The sequence below is a fragment of the Bison bison genome, unplaced genomic scaffold, assembly GCF_000754665.1.
Source record: "Bison bison bison isolate TAMUID 2011002044 unplaced genomic scaffold, Bison_UMD1.0 scf7180017864181, whole genome shotgun sequence".
Classification (NCBI taxonomy): domain Eukaryota; kingdom Metazoa; phylum Chordata; class Mammalia; order Artiodactyla; family Bovidae; genus Bison; species Bison bison.
This window is the reverse complement of record NW_011494753.1, coordinates 9,197,551-9,214,978: the sequence shown is the minus strand read 5'-3', so window position 1 is coordinate 9,214,978 and position 17,428 is coordinate 9,197,551. Positions and strand designations below refer to the sequence as shown.

Sequence of the window (17,428 nt, the reverse complement as noted above, 5' to 3'; positions counted from 1 at the left end):
ACCCATTTACTGGAGCACATGTGTCCTGAGGAAGGAAAGGAGCGTCACGTGCTGCTGGTCAGGGCACTGGGGGACCCGGCAGGCAACAGGCAGGTGGGCAGGATGTTTCCTCCATCGCCCAGGGGCTGGGCACAAAGGTCTCAGTGATGAATTATTCACTGGAGCTGTGCTAAGTGCAGAATTAATCCCTTTCCTTCCAGCTGGCGGCCTCACTAAATTATCCCTCCAAGTCATGCGGGAAAATGCTGCCGAATTCATTTAGCTGCTGAGTGTTTTGATCTGGGCCTTGTGATTTTAGCTTCCCCTTCTCCCAGCCCCCTCCCCCTGGAGGTGGGTTAAAAAAAAAAAAAACCTTTCAGTAATGGATTTCCGAGAAGAAAGGAAAAGAAAGGGATCAAGATTGGGTGTGGACCAGGAAAACAGTACTGAAGGAAATTCAGATTCTGCAGCCAAGTGTTCATACACACACAGCTCTACACATGCTCTCACACAATCGCATTTGAAAACACACACACAGACAACCACATATGCAGAGACGTGCACACACAAACTTACACACCTCTCTGCAAGGGTGTACACATTTAATGCATACAGATGCATGCCCCCCCACACACAGGCAAACTGACACACAGATGTTTTCACACCGGCATTGGCGCACACAGAAGCGCAATCTTTTTGTGGTTAAACTGTTTCTTGGCGAAACCATCTGAGAATTGGCCAATAACTGACTCGCTTTGATTCTAGAATCTTGAAGTCCAATGTGGAGGCCTGAATATGAAGAGCTAACATGGTTGGCTTTGGCATAAGGTTCCTGCAGGCTTGGTAACCCAATCATTCATTCTTTTATCCCACATATATTTGACGAGGACTAGAATTTCAGAGGCCCTTGTGGACTGCAATGAGGAGAGGGAGGAGCAGGCAGACAAGGAGCCCGCCTGCCTTGAATTCACCCTCCTCAGGCATGGACATGGCTCTTTGCTAGTGTCAGAGCCCTTTGGCGTCCTCCTCCCTAAGGGTGGTAGGAGAGTGTTGATGAAGAGATCAGAGGGTATAGCAGCTCCGCCTAAAGGACGCGTCCCCGCTCCACTCCTCACCATTGTCTTTACTATAACACCGCCACCGTTTTCCATGCGACGGCAAGTCTTTGCTGAGCACCTGCTGTGTAATCGATACTGTCCTAGGTTTATGGGCCTTACACCGAAAAAGATGAGAAAAGGCCCTGTCTTCACAAAGCTTATATTCTTAGAGAGAAGGGAGTGTGGACCAGACAATGAGCAAATCAATTCACGAGCAGATATCAGTTCAGGATACGAGGCCGGATGAACCCCAAATGAGTTGACATGATAGGGAGTGTTTGGACAGGCTGTTTGCATCTGATGGGCTCTCTGAGCAAGGTTACCAGCCAAGCTGCTATGTCAGAGAAGACTGGGTTCCTTCCATCTTATTGATCCACCTAAGGTGCTGTCCACCGATTTGTGGTGGGAGTCACGCAGCCTTCATCTCTGCATTCCAGCCTCTTCCCTGAGAACGTACGTGTCCTGCAAGTTTGGGCACAGGCCATCCTGGTTACTTGACCTTCTGATAAACACAGTTTCCTCACAGCCACAGCTTCCATATCATCCATTCTCAGAGCTCCAGGAACAACACTGTGGAACTTCCAAATAGGCAGAGACCACAAAAGTGTCTCTCAACAGCTCATCTGGACAGGAATCTCTGTGATGCTGCCCACCACGATGGTCATCCCAACCTCTTCCTCTTGCTCTGCCCAGTCTGGGAGCTCACTGCCTCCAGAAGCAGCCAGTCTCACAGTTCAGTGGCTACAGCTGATAGAAGTGCTCACTCCATATTGAGCCCACCCTGCCTCTAGGGGCTCTTCCTCTGCCCAGGCTGCTGACTCTGCCCTCTGGAGCCACTACGCAACCCCAGCAAGCCTCCTTCTGAGCCCTCCAGCACGCTGGTGGGCAGACTACACAACAAAGCCTGCCATCACAGTCAATGGCAAGAAGGAGCAGTTCCCTGGTTTGGGGTACTGGGCTTGAAGCAGGTTCTGCTGGTGACAGGTTAAGCTTTTTCCCTCTGATGGAACTCCTCAATGGACACCTGCTGCTTAGAGTGACCTGTCTTAAGCTGGAGTTGTGTATGTGTGTAGATGAGTACATACACATATAACTACACATAGATACAAAAAAGGAGAAGGCAATGGCACCCCACTCCAGTACTTTTACCTGGAAAATCCCATGGACAGAGGAGCCTGGTAGGTTGCAGTCCATGGGGTCGCTAGAGTCGGACACGACTGAGCGACTTCACTTTCACGCATTGGAGAAGGAAATGGCAACCCACTCTAGTGTTCTTTCCTGGAGAATCCCAGGGACAGGGGAGCCTGGTGGGCTGCCGTCTATGGGGTCGCACAGAGTCGGACACTACTGAAGCGACTTAGCAGCAGCAGATACAAAAAACTAGGAAACCATGGATGTCTGCATATATTTGGAAAACTTCTCTTCGTGGCCTACTCAGCGGGAGTTCACCTTGGAGGTCTATTCGACTCTGAGAACCCAGGAGTCAATGGCCACTCCACATATACATACATGAATAAACCCATAGCCTCCTCCATTCCATCTCTGATCTTGGCCTCTTCTCTTTGAAGAGTGCAATCTGTCTCCCAGGAGTCTGGGCTTCTCCGGGCTAAGCAGTCTGCCTGTTTTAATGAACTGGTTTCTGGATCCCACAGCATCCTGGGTGCCCTGCAGCTTGCAGACAGCCTCTTTGAAGTAAGATCACTGACTGGGTTTCCTAGGCTGACTATGTGGATAGGAGCCTGGCTTGCACACAGTAGGAGCTCATTGTGTCAGCTCCTGACTCCTTGCCTGGAAATATGCCTCCCTACGAGGTGGGACAAGTCCTTGCTGTCATCTGGCTGTTCTCTTGGGGCTGGGATTTGGGACCTAGAGTCTTGCCAAAACAGGGTGCCAGGTCACCAGGCAAGTTAGGGCCTCTCGGGTGGGTAGCCACTCTCGTTAGCCCATAGCCCTGAGAGTCGCTGGAGAATTCAAAACCCACTGCTTCCTTGGGTTTGTCACAGATGAGGTACATCGAAGGAGACGAGGAGATGACCCCTGCTCTCCCCACTGTGGGTGGCTCCCACAGTCCCATCTGATCTGACCTTCCCCCTCTTTGTTCTTCTCAAGGTGGGGGGCAGGGCTTTGATGCCATGCAAAAGGCTACCCTGCTGCTTTTATTCAACCCACTTACAAAGCTCTCTCTGGAGACCAGCCCAGAGTGGGGACAAGTGGCTGTTTCGCAAATGTGGAGTGGAGGGCAGGCGACAGGCAGAACCATGCGGACTTCTGATGAATTTTTATGGATTTTTGGAAACCGCACATGACAGCCCAGGGGCTGGTCCTCAGAGAAGCCCCAACACAAGCTCACCTCCATTTCCTCACCAAGCCCAGCTGCCCAGAAGACCCCGTGTCCAGGGTAGCACAGCTGCCTCCTCAGTCACTTCTATCCTCCAGGAGCTTCAGTTCCACCCCCAGGACTTCAGCTTTGAAAATGCTACTGTAAGGACAATGGCGAATCCAGAGAAAAAACACTCTTTCCCCTCTTTCAACCTCACAACATCCCTGACTGTCTTCCCTGCCCTACCCCCAGCCCCGAGCCTCACTCTGAGCCCCTCCCTCCCTGTCCTCCCATTCTCCCAGGCCACATGGCAGGAGACAGAGAAATTGTCTGTCTGTCTCCAGTTCCCAGGCACCCTTTCCCCACTTGCTCAGACTCTAGGCCCAATTCAGAGATCTTGCCATACAACCAAAGGAAGCTGGAGACAGATACGTGAGAGGTGAGAGCCTGTGCTTTTCCAGGGCTCGCCTGGGCCTTGGCTCACAGGTGCTCAGTGTTGGGGCAGGGTTCACCATCCCACCATAAGAGGCTCCTGCCTGCTTTTCACAGTGCCTGAACCCCTCCCAGCGGTGCTCCATACTCCCTCCACAGGCTGTTGGTTATGATTCAACCTTCCCACCCTGCTCCCTGCCTCAGAGAGGACATTTGACACTCCCTCCAACACACAAGGTTTGACAGACTCTGCTTGCTCACTTCTCATGACAGGGAGCTCACTATCTCTCAGGAAGCCCTCTCCAGTCTCCATCAGTTCCCTTATAGACCTCTCCCTCCCTACCTCTCTCCAGGTGCCTCTCCCAGTCCTGCCTTTTCCCTTCTGAGATCGGCTCCGGAGAAATCAGCTCCCATGCCCATGTCAGCCCTGTTGTTGTTTGCAAACTTGTGTCATCTCCAGCCTGACCAACTCTCCTTCCTCTGACTGTCCTTGGTCACACTGAGTGTTTTGCTTCTCATCCTCCTGGTCACCTCACCTTGCCAACACTCCTCTTAAAGTGTCCCCTGCAAACTGTGGAACTGGATCCGTATTGGTGGGTGGAATAGGACCAGCACCCTTTTTCTGCAAACACTTTCTCCTCTTTGGTACAGCCGAAGTCTATCATTTGCCTTATTTGATTACTAACCAAGGCTGTGGGGGTCCCTTTAGAGCCAAGGAGTCCAGTCTGGTATGTGAGCCATTGTCAGGCAGCACATCTCCACCTTGACCATCTGCTGCTCCATTTCGAACTTAGGCAGGGCTTCTCTTCACTGCGGTATTTCACCTTCTTTGTCTCGGCATATTATCTGGACTTGAGATCATTCTGGACTCTGATTTCATTATGGATCACAAGTTCACAGCCCCACCCCCACCCCACTCCAAGCTCCAGGTCATCTGTCGACATGGTTAGGACACTTTGCTGCAATGTGCAGTAAAAAAAAAAGATGCATCCTTAGAACTGGGTTTGAGTTCTGAATCTTCCACTCAATCTTAGCCACCTTGAGCTTTACTTTACTCATCTATAGAAAGGGGCTGTGATCCCTACCGGCCAGGAATGTAGTGAACATTGAATGAGGAAGCACGTGTAAGTGCCCAGCACAGGGTCTTGCAGATGCTCAGTAAAGTGAGTACTTCCTATTGTTCACCCAAGTCGCTGACAAACACGCTGAACTCATCAGAGATGAGGACAAGGCTCCTGGGGGAGGGGAACGACAGAGCCCTGCTAATCCATCACTCAGCGCCCGCCCCTCATGACAGCTGCTCCACCAGATTCCCATCCATAAGGACATCAGGAGGCCTTGTCGAGTGCTGAAGATAAACGTCACCAGCACCACATTTGGTCTCACAGCAATTTTTCAGGGAATGAAGAAACGCAGAACAGACAGACAATCACGTCTCCGGAGGCCAGAGCCCTGAGCTGGGGGCTGGAGAGAAGATAGAGAAAATGAAGACCTGTGAGCTCCCAGGCCAGGGAAGTCATAGCTGAACCCAGAGCCACACTGCAGGCTTATCCTGAATGCCTCCCTGATCACCCTGTGCTGCCTTGAATGTGAGCCTACGACTCCCAGCCACAGATGGAATGGATTGAGTCAGGATACAGACTTGGAAACTGGACATTTGGGCCTTCGCCTGGCCTGCTCTGCTCTTCCCATGAGCCCAATGCATAGCTGATGGATTGAAGAAGGGGAGGTGGGGAAGTAAGACTGGGCGGCAACTTTCAGACCAAATTTCTTAGAAAGTGGAGGCTGCTCTTGGGTTTTTCCCTATCTCAGAGCCAGACTACCACAGTCTAGATGTCCTTTCAGCCAAACCATGTGTGCCCTGGGTCCAGCTGAGGTCATTCAGGCATGAATTCATCAACCGTTTATTAGATCCCTAACCTGCACCAAGCAGTAAAGCACTCCAAAAGATCATCAGTATCCATCTTCCGAAGGGTTCTAGTTAAGGTAGGTGCATTGAGCACAGGGGACGAGTCATAGAGAAGCATGGTTTACACTCTGCCTCAAAGAGTGGCTTGGAAGTGGGCAAGACAGAGGAACCACAAGTGCAAAGCCCCAAAAGCATGTCTGGAGCGCACGGGACGTGAGGGGACTGTTGTGGGCAGCAAGACTGGAGAGTTAGATGAGGCCTAGATTGCGGAGTGTCTGGATGCCAGGATATAAAGTTTAGACTTTGTCATATAGTAGTAGGAAGCTGGCCTTCCCTGGTGACTCAGACAGTAGAGAATCTGCCAGCAATGCCGGAGACCCAGGTTTGATACCTGGTTCAGGAAGATCCCCTGGAAAAAGAAATGACAACCCACTCCAAAATTCTTGACTGGAGAATTCCATGGACAGAGGAGCCTGACTGGCTACAGTCCACAGTACCAAAGAGTCGGACATGACTGAGTGACTAACACACGTAGACACACAATAGGAAGCTGAGGAAGATGTTTGATCAGCAGTAAGATCTATACATTGGAAGGATCTCTCTAGATACGAATAGAGGGAACCCAAGGGGAAAGATTCAGCGCAGAAGGACAAGATTTCAGGCTAACAAGAGAAAGCCCACAGCTTATCCACTGAGCCATAGGCAGGGCTCTATTTAATACTAAAATCCCTGCCAGAATTTTTTAAAAATCTTTATCACTGGCTTCCCTCCTCTGACCCCACAACTTGCTTTTAGATTAACCCTGTGACACCATTTTCTGGAGAATGAATCATGGCCCCAGTGAGGATTAACACTTGGGCCTTTCTTGGCCGGCAGACAGACTCAGAACTTCAAACCCCACTGCAGCTGCCAGGCCACATGGTTTGTCATAAATGAGGCTTTCGATATTCAGGGGAGGCGGCAAGCCCTCTTGGAGGGACCCGTTGCTGAGCCTCGCCTTCCACTGAAGAGATAAGAACCTACAACTGCAGCCACAGGAAATGACAAAGCGCAACTGACGGGGGATCCACTGCACAGGGCTCATTACAGCGCTTGCCAGCGGGCGAGACACCCTTATCAGGGAGAAAATTGCATCAGGCCTCCTGAATTACTAGCGATTGGAAGCAGATTTCTTGGGACGCACTTTGTTAGATACCTAATGAGCAGGATACAGGCAGGCAGAGCCCAAAGCCAGTAGGGCGGGGGACAAATGTCTTTGTTAAACAGAATTTGTCAGTTTCCGCTTCAGGCTCCCTGGGGAGGGTTCAGGGCCAGCTAATTGAATTAAGAGCCTGTGCGCTCCAGCAAGAAGGTTCTGGGCGGGGCGAGAGGCAGGCAGGCCTCAAGACAGGCACTTTCAGAACCGAGGACAGCAGCTGCAACCCAGCTAGTCTGTAATTGCCAGGGCAGGTTGGAACTGTTGCATTTTGCATGATCAGGGATCTAGGGGATGAACTGAGTAGGAGGGAGGCAGAAGATGTTAGGGGAGGGGGGAGGACAAGTGACCCAAGACACCTTGAGCCTGTTAATGCTATTGGCCTGGTCTGTCTCAACAGACCCTCCTCTGCAGGCAACAGCGAGGGCTGAGAAGGATAAAGAAGGGGTGTCTTCTCCCCTCCATGCCTCATGTGGTGTGGGGCAGCTGCAGCAAGACAAGGAGCAATGGGCTGGGCGCTGAGTCTGAGCCAGTGCACGGCTGTGCATCACTTTGAGCTTTCAAAGTAAGTCTCCCAATTATAGCATTAATGAAGCAGGACATGCTGTAGCCATGGAGCCACAGAGCGAGGGGCCACTTGTCAGCCCCAAGCTTCCTCCGCAGGCAGGGCCAAGCTTACCAATAGCAAAGCAAATAAGCAGCCTTGTGGGGGTGAACCAGCAGCTTCCTCCCCCACCTGGAAGAAGCGGGGAGAGCAAGGCAAGGCTGAACCTGAGTATGGAAGAGCTAGTCCTCAAAGCCCCACCCTCTTTCCATCCCCGTTTTAGCACTGCTGCAGCCTGGCTCACTGCTACCTGCAGCCTGGCTTCTACCTGTAGTGTCAGACAAGTTCCATCCCATGAGGAGCGAGGAGAGGAGGGCACGACCCCCTCCCCAAACTGTGGGCAGGCAGTGTTGGCCCTAAAGAAAGGGAACGACTGGGGAGAATTTAAGCACTATGTGAGGTGCTATGGTGGTCCTGGGGCCCCTTACATCAACATGACTAGAACAACTGCCTCTGACCTTCCCTTCGGAGCCTGCATTATGTGGAAATGAAAAAGATTTTTCTGGAAAAGTCTCCCACCCGCCTTGCCCCAACCCCCAGGATAGGAGGAATCTTGGCAAAGCTGACGGGGGCAAGGATTGGAAATGTGGGCAGCAGGGCTGCAGCAGTAGGGGCTGAGGAGGTACTGGCATAAAGCAGCCGTGGAAACAGGTAGAGGCCAGGGCCAGCCAAGGAGAGGACAGAGCAGGAACTAAGTCTGGCAGAGGCTATAGAAAGAGCCGAGAGGAGTCCACAGCGGGTATGACGGGCAGGACAGACTGAAGTCAGTAAATAGCCTGGCTTTCCTTCCCTCCTCCTTGGAACAACCCCTCTGCCCACCAGCAACTGATAGGGTGGTTTGGATCGAGGGGTCTGTCGCGTGTTTATCTTTGTGATGAAATTAAATGAATTATACATAATACATTTCAGAATCCACATAAAAATAGTACCTGGTGAGTGGCCAGCCCGGATCAGGGGGCCAGTAAGTGTTGGCTCTGGGTCACCAAATTGACCCACCTGGTACTGGGACCACACAGGGTGGCTATCAGGCCGGCAGGTTGTGGGGGGAGGGACTCTCTCAGCAATGTGTCCCTGCTTTCAGAACTGACGGGGGCACCTCTGGAGACCTCGCCCTTGATTTCATTACTTCTACTTCCTCCCCTAACTGGATTAGATGGCAGTCTATGAAATCCAGGGCATCCAGATTGGCTTTCTGCCTGGAAATGAGGAGAAATGTCATTATAGGTCCTGAATCAGCATCTCACCCCAGTCCCAGGGGCCACTTGGTCAATGGGGAGTTGCTCTTTGCTCTGGCTAGCTATTCTTTCCTTCCCTCTCTCCTGCATCCTCCCGCCTATCCATCCATCCAGTATACATTCTGCCATTTTTCTGCTACAGCCAGTCTGGTGTTCAGCTGTTCCGAACAAGAGACAGACGTGGTGCTTTCTCCTATCTAAAACACACAGACGACCAGAAAACCCCAAAGCATCTGACTCAGATGCTATACAGAGGGCATGTTCAGTGGGGAATCTCTGAACGAATGAAACTTACTGAGAGGAGTCGATGAGAGAGACAGCCAGGCCTCATATCCAGGGACAAAACAGCCCCTGAAGTCTTGGTTATGAAGTGCAGTCCGTGCCAAAGTCAGCCTCGAGGTCACCCAGTGCTTGACTCTTCCCATCCGGAGTCTTCATACAGCAGCTTTCTCCTGGTACCCATTTGATGGTGGAGGGAGGTAGGGGTGAGGCCCAGACTGGACAGGATACCTCTGTACTTGTATGAATGTCCCTTAATCTACTTATACAAGCCTGAAAATGCTTCTTGTTAATGAAGTTCTGCACACCAAATTTATTTTATTTTTTTTTAAAAAACATCGACTTATCTATGTATTTATTTGGCTGCATTGAGTCTTAGTTTGCGGGGTACCGGATCTTCGTTGTGGTGCACAGGCTTCTCTCTAGTTGTGACTCATGGATTCCATAGTGTAGGGACTCAGTAGTTGTGATGCTTGGGCTTAGTCGCCCCTCGGTATGTGGGCTCTTAGTTCCCCGACCAGGGATCAAACCCTTGTCCCTTGTATTGGGAGGTGGTCCTTTACCACTGGACCTCCGGGGAAATCCCCACCACATTTCTTTTTAAAGGTAATGGGCTTCTCTGGTCGCTCAGTGGTAAAAGAATCTGCCTGCTAGTGCAGGAAAAGAGGTTCTATCCCTGGATCGAGAAGATCCCCTGGAGAAAGACATGGCAACACACTCCAGTATTCTTGCCTGGGAAATCCCATGGACAGAGGAGCCTGGTGGGCTACATAGTCCATGGGGTCACAGAGTCAGAACCAGCTTAGCAACTGAGCATGCATGCACGCGTGCACACGTAATGGGAAGGGTCGTTGTCCTACCTCATCTGGTTCATACGTGTGGATTTTCATATAAAGCATCCACTTAAAGAGAGGACCACCTGCATTCATTCTGTTTTGTTCAATGTCAGACATTCGAGCATGTCTAACCTTGAGCACGTTTGTCCTGGTTGGCATGGTGCCCGTTGTTCAATTTGCTTCTAGCACAACACTCTAGACAGTGGAATAATTTGTCCCCTGTGTGGCCAAGACAGGATTCCAACAGCTGAAGTAGGGTGGAAATGGGTCACTGTTGAGGTCCCTACAAACTTCAGACTGACTACACAGTTCTTTGAACAGTGGGCACATTTTGGAGGCTAACATGGATTTTCAACAGAGCTTTCAAGTAATCTCTCCCCACAGGGAGTATGAGACATATCCCTAAGCCTGAGCAACTTAAAGTTTTGCCAGAAAAACAGAAGTGGCAAATAAACCTAGAATTGGAGGAAAGTGTGAGAGAAGAAAGCTTCCCAAGGTGGCTCCAGTGGTAAAGAACCCGCTTGCCAATGCAGGAGATGTAAGAGATGCAGGTTCAATCCCTGGGTTGGGAAGATCCCCTGGAGGAGGGCACAGCAACCCAAGACAGTATTCTTGCCTGGAGAATCCCATGGACTGAGGAGCTTGGTGGGCTATAGTCCATAGCACCGCAGAGTTGGACACAACTGAAGCGACTTAACACATATGCTTGTGAGAGCAGAAAAAGCCAGCTGCTGGGCTGGGTGAACCCAGAAAAGCTTCAAGCAAGTGTGGGTGGAGGCCATCGAGGGTTGTTGCTGGTCGTTGCTGTTGTTCAGTTGCTAAGTCATGTCCAGCTCTTTTCAACCTCATGGACTACAGCCCGCCAGGCTTCCCTGTCCTTCACTGTCTCCCTGAGTTTGCTCAGACTCATGTCCATTGAGTCAGTGATGCCATCCAACCATCTCATCCTCTGTTGCTCCCTTCTCCTTCTGCCCTCAATCTTTCCTAGCATCAGGGTCTTTTCCAACGAACCTGCTCTTTGCTTCAGGTGGCCAAAGTGTTGGAGCTTCAGTTTCAGCACTTCCAATGAATATTCAGGGTTGATTTCCTTTAGGATTGACTACTTTGATCTCCTTGCTGTCCAAGGGACTCTCAAGGCTTCTTGGAGGGGCTGGTATTTGAGTGGGGTTAAATTCTGGATAAGCAGAGATGGGAGTATTAGTCATGCCAAGGGAGGAAGAAGAGAATTAGGAAAAACAACATGGATGGAGAAAGAGGCCCATCAGAGTAGAGAAGATAAGAGGATGAGATGAGAAGATGGAAAGGAAAGCAAGTCTACAAAGCAAAGGATATCAAAGGAGCAGAGAGATTTTCAAATCTGTTATTGAACCAAGGGTTGGAGTCATAGATGGCACAATTTATTTATTCTTTCAACAAATATTTTCTTAGATTTCCCTGGTGGTCCAGTGGCTAAGATTCCATGCTCCCAATGCAGGGGGCTGGGTGTGATCCCTGGTCAGAGAACTAGATCCCACATGCCACAACTAAGGATCCCACACCCTGCAGCAAAGATTAAAGATCCCAGGTGCTACAATTAAGACCCAGCACACCAAATAAATAAAATAAATACTAAAAAAACCACAGATACTTCTTGAGTACCTACAGTGAGGCAGACCCTCGGGATAAATGGGGTCCCTGTTCACTAGTAACTTGCATTCTAGTGTGGAGAGTGGAGGAGGGAGGCAGACAGTGAACAAGTAAACACATTTTTTGAAAATGAATTTTCTGGTAAATACTGTGAAGACAGTAAAATGGGATAGTGTGAATAGAATGTATTGGAGGAAGGGTTACTTTGGGTGGGATGGGCCTCTATTTCCAAGGCAGGGCCTCTCTGAGAAGATCCCATCTGGGCTGAGACCTGAATGATGAGAAGTGGATAGCCATGCAAAGATGTAAGGGACTCTCCAGGTAGAGAGAACAGCAGATGCAAAGGCCCTGAAGCAGGAAAGAGCTTGACTCATTGGAGGAAAGGCAAAGATAGTGTGGTTAGGGCGCAGTGAGCAGGAGGCAGGTGGTAGGAGGTAGACAGGGGCCAGGCATGCAGGCCTCCTGAGCCATAAACAGGAGTGGCTTGGGGGGGTGGAAGGGCACGTTTATGGTAGAAAAGTCACAGAGCCACGTCTCTGCACCTTCTCTCCACAAAGACTGGAAAACTTCTTGACACCAAACTACAGCAGTGGCCTGCCCGTCCTGGGCCCCAAGATCTTAGATGAGAAGCTGGGTGCCATCCGTGAGTTCTGGTCCAAGGCCATGGTGAGCTCCACGATCGGGTCCATCACATCCCAGAAACAGAGGCCGAGTCTCAGGTGCCCAAGGTGTCCCGAGAAGTGGTGAATGTGTCCCCTTCCCGCCAGGGCTAGGAGGGCCAGAGTGGGGATAGGACCTGGGGAAGGGGCTTGCCCGCTACCTGTGGGCTGTTCACTCCTAGGTGGCCAGTGGACCTTCCCTAAAGGGAAGGCTCCTTCTGTATGTGAGTCACCCTAAACAGGTGAATTCTTCATTTTACCTAGTCTCTTTCCCTTTTGAATGGAACTCCCATTTGCGCTTCCCCGGTGGCAGAGTGGTAAAGAATCTGCCTGCAAGGCAGGAAACCTGGGTTTGATCCCTGGGTCAGGGAGATTCCCCTCGAGGAGGAAATGGGAACCCACTCCAGTATCCTTGCCTGGAAAATTCCATGGACAGAGGAGCCTGATGGGCTACAGTCCAGGGGGTTGCAAAGAGTCAGACACGACTGAGCACACACACAAGGGATTTCTTTCCAAACAAACCCCCTGCCACACTTGTAAGACGGGGTTCCTTCCTCTGACTCAAGTTGCCATCAACTCAGAACTTCCTTGGGAGCTCGCCCTCTGGGTAATGGGAAGCCCCCAAGAGACCAGTTTGAACTTTTGAAAGAGGAAACTGGGGCTCAAAGAAAAGGAGACTCGGTCTTGGGTCACAGAGTCCCTGCCCTTAATCCTGGGAGTTGGTCTGGCTTCCTGTTGATCAGACGCTGGGAGAGGGATGGTGCAGGTGGCTGAAATGATGCCTTCCTTGGATGAGGGATGACCCAGTCCCAGACCCTTGAGGCAGAAAGCTCCAGACTGGCTGCCGGAAAGACAGCACAGTCCAGGGCCCCCACTGAAGTCCTGCCCCAGCCACCACGGGTGAATTCATACGTGGCTTCTTCCCTTCCCCCCCAGCGGGCCCCATGGGGAACCCTGCTCTGGAAGACACTGAGAAAAGGCCCAAGCCGAGGCCACTGGCCCCTAGGGGAGCCCTGGGCCTCCTCTTCCCAGGACTTAAGCCTTTCCACCAACAGCCTCCGCATCTTCCCCTGGCACTTCTGCACCTTCCTGGAACACGTCCCATCAGACCAATAGGAAGGGAGCCGTCCGCTGGGTATGCCAGGATGCCCCCACGTGGAGCACCCCTGCCCACCCCCAACGGTGCCCTCCCTGGAGACCCAGAGCACTCAGGTCATCTTCTAGACTCTTTTCACCTCTGCCCCTTGGGAAAGCAACTCTCGGGCCTGACCTGCCAGCCCACCCATCAGTTGGGTTGAAAATAAAGATTCAGGCCTGACTTTGGAGACTTTGGGTAGTGTGAATAATCCAATGCCTGCTGCCCCCACAGCCTGACCTCGTGACACCCCTCTTGTGCCTCTGAGCAGAGGATGTGCAGTGGAGAAAGGAGGAGGGGAAACAAACAGGGAAGAAAGGAAAAGGGAAGGTGCCATGGGAGGGGAAAGGCAGACCAGGAGGAAGGAGAAAGGCAAAGGCATTCCCTCCCTGGTCACAACCCTGAAGAGACCTCACCCCTCCAGGGCACTCTCCTCTCCTCACCCCTCCAGCTCCAGGGGTCTCCCCTGGGGTGCTGAGCCAGCCAAGCCTCGGTCATCACCTAGTGAGACCCTACTTACTGCTGGATGCAGACCTCACACATCCCCAGGGAGCAGAACGAGCCTCTCATCTCAGCCACTGTGCTGGCCCAGTGGGACCAAGGAGGGAGCCATATGGGTCCCACTCCGGGTACTGTGCATGGCAGCCCTCTCTGGTTTGGAGTCTGGTGAACATTTCTGCTTGGCAGAGGATCCAAGGTCTGAGCTGAAGTCAGTGGCTTTGGATTATTTGAAAGAAATTAGATAGAGATGGGGGCTTCCCAGGTGGCGCTAGTGGTAAAGACCTATCGAAGCAGGAGACTTAAGAGACACAGATTTTATCTCCAGATCAGGAAGATCCCCTGGCAGAAGAAATGGCAACCCACTCCCGTATTCTTGCCTGGGAAATCCCATGGACAGAGGAGCCTGGTGGTCTACAGTTCATAGGCTCGCAAAGAGTCGGACACGACTGAAGCAACTTGGCACCCATGCACAAGGATAGAGACGACTTAGTATGGTCTTTGTGTTTGGTGGGGGAGGGTATGACTTATTAATAGAAAGGGTTGGAATGGGCTGAGCTGGACTTTTCATACTGCATACAAAATGCATTGGTTTTAATGGCCATGATGGGGGTAAGAAGGAGAAAAAAAAGCAGAGCTGAGGGGAAAGGGCCTTTACATATAGGATGGATCCAATAGGTGGGCAAATTTAAACATTTTATATATATATATATATATTTAATATCCTTTAATACTTCAAGTATAACTTGGGTATGGCCAGCTAGTCTTGATCTTCTCTTAAGGATTAAGCTGTGGAGATGAGTCCAGATTGCACCTGAGAAGCCAAAGCTAGCCACCAGGAGGAACCCTTTTTGAGCGAGGGGTTGAATGAATATCATTAGTGACAGAGGGTAGGAGGAGAAATAAGTGGCCCTAGGGCACTAAGGCCGGAGAAGGCAATGGCACCCCACTCCAGTACTCTTGCCTGGAAAATCCCATGGACGGAGGACCATGGTGGGCCGCAGTCCATGGGGTCGCTAAGAGTCGGACACGACTGATCGACTTCACTTTCACTTTTCACTTGCATGCACTGGAGAAGGAAGTGGCAACCCACTCCAGTGTTCTTGCCTGGAGAATCCCAGGGACGGGGGAGCCTGGTGCGCTGCCGTCTATGGGGTCGCACAGAGTTAGACACGACTGAAGCAACTCAGCAGCAGCAGCAGCAGAGCACTAAGGCAGGATGTGAGGAGGCTCTGAGTATGAATAAGGGGGCTCAGGGGTGCCCTGTACCCTGTGAGAGGTGTTGTGAGCTGGGTCTATATGGAGAACCAATTCCAGCATGCCCTCTCTGGGTATCACAGCAGCACCCTCGCTGGCGGACTCAGTCCTCTATCCTCCCCCTTGCCAGGTACTTGGCAAGGTCTCAAGCACTGGCTTCTCGCCCTACCTTCCTGTTGAATTCAGTAACTTCAGCCACCACCTTCCAGGACTTGAACTAAGAACACTTTGGCTTCCTCATCTCTGAGCTCCAGGGCCCAGGGCAGGCCTGGTCCTACACAGATGTAGGTGAATGCTTTGGGGACCATGTGAGAGAATTCCTAGCTGGGCAAGGGCATCAGAAAGTACCTTAGAGAGAGTATCCAGGACAATATCCTAATTTTGCAAAGGATGTCAGTGAGGAAGCCCAGCCGTGGGACGACCCTTGCCCGAGGTTCCTGACTCCACTACCCCAGGGTGTCCTGCACACAGCCGAGTGAACACCAGATGGCTGCAGAAGCCCACACATCCAGCCCTGGGCCCTTTGGCCACCCTGACACCGCTGGATCCCTCAGACACTCAGAGTATTCAGGCAACAGGCCTGCCTGTCTCCCTTTCCCATTCATCCTGTCCCGCGCCCAGCTTCCAGCCTATTCTCTGCTGACTTTTGGCTCCATTCCCTTTACCCTCCAGCCCAGCCTCCATCCTCCAGTGCATCCTTCTCCTGTCTCTCTCTCTGTCTCTTATCAGCACAGATTTACCATGCTAATCATTCCCACCTCTGCCTTGGCTGAGTCCGAGACTCAGTCCCCAACTCCAGTTCCAAGCCTTTAGCCAGAGCCTCGAAGGACCAGCGCAGGAGCCAGACAAGCATTCATGCAGCCAGCAGAGCCCAAGAACAAGCACTAGACCGTGGGTGGGTAGCAACCGTGCACAGCTCCGTGACAGGGAGCATGCAGCAATGGGTCGCTGTTCCATAGCAACCAAACAAAATTACATAGCAATCAGTGAGCTCATGTGACCGAGAGGCACAATGACAAGCTATAGGCCACGGCCAGGGGGCTGTGGAGTGTCGTAGCATAGCAATAGACTCAAGCCACACAATGATATCACACAGCCCGGCGTAGAGGAAGGCATAGCCATGAAGCACGGCAGTGGGCAAAGACTGCAGTATGTACCCTGTAGACGTGGCCACGGAATGTGGAAAGACACCTGACCGCACTAGAACACATCTGGGTGGCCGTGGCACCGTTGCAGGTGTGTGACTCCTGGGTGTGCCGTCAGGGAGCGGTCAGCAGCAGCGGAGCCTGGGGGACAGCGGTGGGCACATGATTGGCTGTGTCCCTCGGCTCTCAGCCGCTATATCTGAACCTGATTCCAGGAGTCATTAATTTGTGTCTGGTCTTGAGCACACCCCAGAGCCCAGAAACGATTCTGCCGCTGATTTCCTCCAGAGCCTAATAGGAAATTGAACATTTTCTGGAGAAAGGATCACCTTGGGAACAGAGAAGGGAGTGGAGGAGACCAGGGCCTGTGCCCCCTCTTCCAGGAGGATACCACTGATGCTCCCTGCTGCCCTGGGCCTGCCTGTCCCAACCCCACACCCCCTTTCCCTTACTGGCCGCGCTTGCCCTCGTGTGCCCTCGTGTGCCCTAGTGTGCCCCTGGATCTGCCTTCAGGGCAGTCAATTCTTCCTCCCTTCATTCAAGACACCTGATTTTGACGCAGGCTTTTCAAGTTCCATTCTGTCCAAGAGGTGCAAAGCTCCAGTCCTGAGTGGACCCACGCGGGTCAGGGCCTTGTGGGTGTGACCTTGGGTCCAGAGTTACTCCTGGGCAGAGTTAAAGAAAGCCTTCACTTCCCTTCTGAACAGCCTAGGGAGCCTTCTTTGGAAGAGGTAGGCTTTTGAGTGAGGGTGAAGAATGAGATATTAAGAGTCATCCCAGGGGACTTCCCTGATGGTCCGGTGGCTAAGACTCTGAGTTCCCAATACAGGGGGCCCAGGTTCAATCCCTAGTCAGGGAACTAGATCTCACATGTTACAACTAAGACCCAGCACAGCCCAATAAATAAATAATTTTTTTAAGCCATCCCAAAGATGCTAACTCTTCAGACTCCAAACAACTGGTAAGCATTCCCTGCTCGCTCCCTAGACACCCTGAGCCCACCTCCTGCTGAGCCAGGCAATAGATGAGGGGCCCCAGTTAGCCTCCAGATAGAGCAGCTCCACTCACTGGGGCTTGTAAAACCCTTGCCATTGCCCAGATTTCTGTTCTCCAGCAGCTCCATCAGCAGTTTCTCCAACCAGCCAGAAAAAAAGAACTTGCCCCAGCGCCAGGTGCCCAGCCGTGTGCCCAACTGTGCAGGGGCCTGGAAGGTGGGGGGGGG

The 17,428-nt window shown here is 51.8% G+C and overlaps 1 protein-coding gene across 1 annotated transcript in view; it reads left to right on the top strand.

The window, feature by feature from the left end:
• CCDC33 (coiled-coil domain containing 33) overlaps positions 1 to 17,428 on the top strand; it is a 94,704-nt gene that overhangs the window by 36,350 nt on the left and 40,926 nt on the right. The window contains 1 exon segment of the mRNA XM_010843413.1: positions 12,066 to 12,172. Coding sequence (XP_010841715.1) covers positions 12,066 to 12,172 — 107 coding nt within the window.